The sequence below is a fragment of the Mus caroli genome, chromosome 8 (genome assembly GCF_900094665.2).
Source record: "Mus caroli chromosome 8, CAROLI_EIJ_v1.1, whole genome shotgun sequence".
Taxonomy (NCBI): Eukaryota; Metazoa; Chordata; class Mammalia; order Rodentia; family Muridae; genus Mus; species Mus caroli.
The window spans coordinates 84,444,287-84,450,245 of NC_034577.1; the positions used below are offsets into that span (position 1 = coordinate 84,444,287).

The window sequence follows — 5,959 nt, forward strand, 5'->3', positions numbered from 1 at the left end:
CTGGAACTCACTCTGTAGACCAGGCTGGCCTCGAACTCAGAAATCCGCCTGCCTCTGCCTCCCAAGTGCTGGGATTAAAGGCATGCGCCACCACGCCTGGCTTACTGCCTGACTTCTTACCTCCCCAGTCCGGTGATTTTTTTTTCTACCTATAAATATAGCAACCACCTTTCCTGCCTCCCTTGGTTCACTGCCTTCCGCCCTCCATTCTGTAAGCTGTCCTTGATGCCCACATCACTTGTATTGCTGTCACTGGTCTGTCTTCTGATCTTCGTTACCACCTCCCCTTTGGTTCTTGGAAGCATCTCATTCCTAATTACCAAATCTAGCAGCTATTTTGTTCTTCTCAGCATTCCCATGACTTTGTAGTCTGGTGCCTGTCACCACTGTCAAGTCTTGTTTCTGTTATTAAAACCCGCTGTTAGCGTTTGAAGGCACATTCATATGTCTGCTCCTAAGTCTTGTTTCCTCTTTTGCCCACACATCTCAGTGGTGGCTGCACAGGGGTGTACCTTTGCTCTGTTTCTTCTCACCACACAAGCTGCATACATGCATGTTTTCGATTCTTTCCTGGACCTCTACCTGAAGCCTCATCAGTCTCGTGAGCTTGTAGCTGATTTTTTTTTTTTTTCTTATTTTTGGCACTTGTAACTCAAATCTGATTTTCTAGGTCCAACTCTTGGTCTCATCTGGTAGTAATTCTTATGGCTGTTTTCCTCAGTTACCCAACTGGAAAACGTCAGCTGTTTGGCTCCCTCCCATTGCTACAAACCGTTTCTGCAAATTCTGCTTGTAAAGTCTACCCTTCCTGTCTGACTTGTTCACCGTAGACTCGTAGACTCGCTTAGTTTCCTTGCTTGTAGTCTTAGCAGTTTCCTACCCCCACCCTGCCCTACACACTCTGCTTCATAATACATGTAATCACATCCCTTCCCTTTCCAGTATTGGGTGGGGCTGTATGTACCCACCATCATGATCTGGTCTGACTTCTCCAACTTAAGTCCCAGGGACTCACCTGCCATTCCTTTTATCTTGTGGGAATATCTCTTTATACTGTGAGAGCAAACTATAATGGAAGCTTCTCTGAAAAGCCTTTGTAGACTTATCTGAGTAAGATTCATTGTCCCTCTAGGGCTACAATGTCTTTTAGTATGTACTGTTGGCATGGCCTCTATTTTAGTCCTGTCTCTTTCCACGCCCAAACTGCTGTAAGTTTTTAAGTCTTATAGAAGTAGCAGAGAGCATTCTCTCTCTCTCTCTCTCTCTCTCTCTCTCTCTCTCTCTCTCTTTCTCTCTCCATACATATATATGTGTGTATGTGTATATATATATATATATATATATATATATATATATATATATATATCATGTGTATACATTATGTGTGCATACACAGGTACAGTTATATATCATACAATAACTGTTTTATTAAAGACTTTACTTTCCAGTACAGTTCAGTACCATATGCTTTAGGGCTCTGCCTCTGTGTGTTCTTTCCCTTGCAGCTCTTTGATGTTGATGAGGACGGCTACATAACAGAGGAGGAGTTTTGCACCATTCTGCAGGCTTCTCTTGGAGTGCCTGACCTTAATGTTTCTGGTCTCTTCAGAGAAATTGCCCAACGGGACTCTGTTTCCTATGGTGAGTAGGCAACCCCAAACCTCCTTTAGTAAGAGAGCATCTAGGCTATGAATTGAGAGTTAGATGAGTGTGGTTTCCCTAGGCTAACTTTTGGTAATAGCAGTGATGGCCCCCATGGTAATATTGTCATGGTGGTGATAGTAATAGCTAATTATTGAAGACTTACATGCCAGACACTCTTATGTTTTGTGTATATAAACTTCTGCCATCAGTATCCTGTGTTTTCACGTCTGTGTTTGGTGAAGAACAAGGGATTTAAGTAATTCTCTTAAGGTTGTCCACCTGAAGACCATCAGAACCAGGATTCAAATTCTAAGAGTCTGGCTGTAGAACTTGCACCATTACCTGCACCTCAGTGCCTTTGCTATCTACCTTGTGTGTGACTAGGCTGCCCTGAGTGACCTCGTCAGCTGCAGTGGAGGGGTATGAACCAAGGCACTGATGGTAGCAGGAGCCACACAGTTTGTTGATATTTAATGTAGTCATTTATGTGAATGTGGACAGCCTTTGTCTTTTTCATTCTGTCGCAATTCCCCATGAGGAAGTGACCATCACAAAAGATGTCCTGAGATACAGATCATGCATTAGCTCCCCCTTTATCCTGTGGTATAGATCCAGACCCATACATTAACTTCTCCTTCATCCTATGGTATAGATGCAGACCCAAACATTAGCTTCTCCTTCATCCTGATGGCTCAAGACCATGTATCAAAACAAGGGTGGTGAATCACTTTCTTTATATTTCCCAGGGTAGTCTTTAAAATACATCTCTGTACAGAGGCCTAAATGATTGTTTCCTGCTTACTTTGATGTGGTCCTGGATGGCAGGCTGTGTTATCTTCCACAAGCTTTCCCCTCTGGCTGGAGTGGTACCCTCTAACTCCCTAATTACATTGCCCTGATGGTGTTCACAGAGTTCCGGTTTATGAATGCTCATAGCATGGGAAAAACAGGTCAAATATTTCTTTTACTCTGTGTTTAGTTACTGGTATTTTGGCTGCCCATATTCCCTTACTTACATATAGAGGGCCATGAATCAATTAATTGAGTTAATATTTTTTTAAGAAGTCTTCAAAAACTCATGTGAACTAACTTTTCTTTGACCATTTGCTCCTATAACACTCTCTATTACTCTAAATACCAATGGTTTTTAAAACTTAATTATTTTTATATTTCTTTATAAAATATATGAGTTTATGTGCATCCCATAAACTCAGGAGCCCACAGAGGCCAGAAGAGGGCATCAGGTGCCCTGAAACTGGTGTGATAGATGGTTGTGAACCAACATGTGATTTTTGGGAACCACTGAGGTATCTCTGCAGCTCCCAAATGACCAGATTATGATGAAGTGTTTCAGTGGAAGATAATGATTTCTACTAGATTACAATTGTTTGTAGGTGGCCATACTTTGTCAGCTTAAATCATGTTAGTCAATTAGGCTGCATTATTTTGTTTGTGTGTTCATCTAGATTTATATGTTTTATGTGTATGAGTTGTTTACCTGTGTGGATGTTTAGGCACCATGTGCCCACAGAAGTCAGAAGAGGGCACTGGATCTCCTGGTACTGGAGTTATGGATGTTTGTGAGCTGCTATGTTGGTGCTGGGAGTCAAACCCAGGTCCTCTGCAAGAGCAAGCGCTCTTAACTGCTGAACCATCTCTCCAGCCCTGTATACAGTTTTTGATCATACTCACCTCTCGTGTTCCCTCTCCAAGTCCTTCCAGGCCCTCTCAGTACATCTTCCTCCCAATGTTACTTCCTCTTTTTGTAATGACCCCACTGAGTCCAGTGGGGTGATGCACATATGCACGTGAATACTGGACCATCCACCGGAACGTAGGCAATCTTCTGATCTGGTAGCCAGAACCAGTGGCCAGAGCTCTGGTTTTTTTTTTTTTTTTAGTTCAACCTTTTTCCTTCAGAATACCTAGAATCTCTCCTCTTCCTTAATCCTATGTAAGTCTAAAGTATAAAAATACAAATAAAAAAGTTTGAGATATTTAAGTATTTTTTTAAAAATAAATATTGCCGTGAGGTAAGAACACGACTGTTTAAATTGTTAGCATTCTTGGGTCTCCGTTAGTCAAATTAATGGCCCAATTCTACCCATAGTCACTTCACAGCACTTCTAAAAAATGAGATACTGTTTAAGACAGGATCTGACCATGTAGTCCTAGCTGGCTTGGAATCCACCAACATCCACCTGTGTATGTCTCCCAAGAGCTAGGATTAAAGGCTTATACTACTGTGCTTGGCCCACAGAAATAAGATGCCTGTTAGTGTTACTGATATCCCACCAAAGGCCTCAGGCCTCTGAGCAAAGCCAAGCCTTCAGAGTATCGCCTTAGTTTAGTAAGCCGCCTCTTGTGCTCCCAGGTCTGTCTTAGATGTTGTTGAGGTTCTTCTCATCCCTGACATGGGCTACAGATGTGAAAGAGACTTTAAAACCAAGGACAGTACTGCATTGTGGAAACTCAAGCTTATTGGAGACTTGAGATTGAAGTCCTCATTGATAAATCCATTATCTTTAGCTCAGCTCCCGGAACTACCACACTGATAGATAAGAGGCAGGATTCAGGGCTCTTGTAATATGATTATTAAATGTGCTTTCCTAGCCATTATTGATTATAAATTGGACTCAGTTTGTCAAGACTGCATCTTTCTACATAAGAGTTAAGGGTCAGAATACATTTAAAATCTAGCATAGACAGCCCTGGATAACAGATTTACAAAAAAAGAAAAAAAAAGACATAGAAAATGGAATAAGAGGAAAAATGTAGGTCACAGCGTATGTCATGAAGGGAACACACCTGTGTAGCTACCATTCAAGAGATGCATGGAGCTTTTCCAGAGCCCCCAGGGCCCCCTCATAGCCCTTCATTACCACAGCCTCTTCCCCACTCGGAAAGGAATCTCCACCTTGCTTTATGTCATCATTTCACCACCATTCATTTCACCACCATTGTGTATCAAGACATGGTTAATTCTAAGTTTTTAAACTTTATGTAAATGAGCTCCTATAATCTGTGTTCCTTTGTTTCTGGAATTTTTCCATTCAGATACATGGTCCCAAATTCACCCACACTGTTCATTGCTGGCATTGCAATCCATATGCTCTGTGAATTTGCTACAATTGTATTCACGGCTCCTGTTGATCTGAGCCATTTTCTTTCTTCCCTATTTTGGATGAGACTGCTTGGCTATGAATATTTTTCATACATGTCTCCCAAGTACAAGTTACAATTTCCACAGATTTGTACCTCAGAATAGAATTAGCAAGTCTTTAAAAAGTGTGTTTTAAAGAGAGTTTAAAAACTTGACTAAATATTGTAAGAACTATTCCAGAGCTGCTAAACACTTTATATCCTCATCAGCAGGTTTTTGAGTTGAGTAACAATATTCTGCAGTGATTACATGATTGAGATACTTTGTTAAGTTTCATCATGCCAAAAAAACAACCCATCCTAATTTGTTGATTTTTTTTCTCTCTTCTAGAGGAATTCAAAAGTTTTGCCCTAAAGCACCCTGAATATGCCAAGATATTTACCACATACCTAGACCTCCAGACATGCCATGTATTCTCCTTGCCAGAAGAGGTCCAGACAGCTCCCTCTGTTGCTAGTAATAAAGTCAGTCCTGAGGTCCAGGAAGAGGGCACCTCAGACAAAAAGGTGGACTGAGCCAGTGTTCCCAGTGAGGAAAGGCGACAACGCGGGAGAGCTGTTCACTGGCCACATTGTGAATGTGTTTATCAACTAATGTTGTTCACGATAGAAAACTTTTTTTTTTTTTTACTAAGATGACATATTTTCTTCCGAAAGTGTTTTTTATTAACCTGCCTGTGTCAAGTAAGCTCCTTTCGTCTCACGTTGTGCCCTACTGGTTGTGTTGACTGAGGCTAAGTACTGTATATTTTTAATGAATCTTTTCAGTTTACTTTTCATAATAAATAAATCCATCGGTCTTACTCTCTACTGGTCAGCAATTAATCAATACCGCGTGTTTAGCAAGTGCAGACAATTTTCAGTCGTTTCACATGTAATCATGTACGTTTTTTTATAGTCCCTTCCCTTTCTGGAAGCAAGGATGGGAATGTGGAAAACACTGCAGGGTTTTGTACCTCCATCTTTACTGGCTTAAATTTCCATTTAAATTTTAGTTTCCTGGCTGAGTCTTTCTAAGCGCACACGCTCCCCTTGACTTGCATCTGGATAGCACGTTGAGGCAGAGGCAGGCGGATTTCTGAGTTCGAGGCCAGCCTGGTCTACAGAGTGAGTTCCAGGACAGCCAGGGCTACACAGAGAAACCCTGTCTCGG

At 41.4% G+C, this 5,959-nt stretch overlaps 1 protein-coding gene across 3 annotated transcripts in view; it reads left to right on the forward strand.

Moving 5' to 3' along the window:
* Lpcat2 (lysophosphatidylcholine acyltransferase 2) overlaps positions 1–5,590 on the forward strand; it is a 63,388-nt gene extending 57,798 nt beyond the window's left edge. For all 3 annotated transcript variants that reach the window (XM_021170591.2, XM_029480768.1, XM_029480769.1), the window contains 2 exons: positions 1,506–1,641; positions 5,138–5,590. In XM_021170591.2, the coding sequence (XP_021026250.1) occupies positions 1,506–1,641; positions 5,138–5,322 (321 nt within the window). In that variant the 3' untranslated portion in view covers positions 5,323–5,590. The remainder of the gene's footprint in view (positions 1–1,505; positions 1,642–5,137) is intronic.
* The last annotated feature ends 369 nt before the right edge of the window (positions 5,591–5,959 follow it).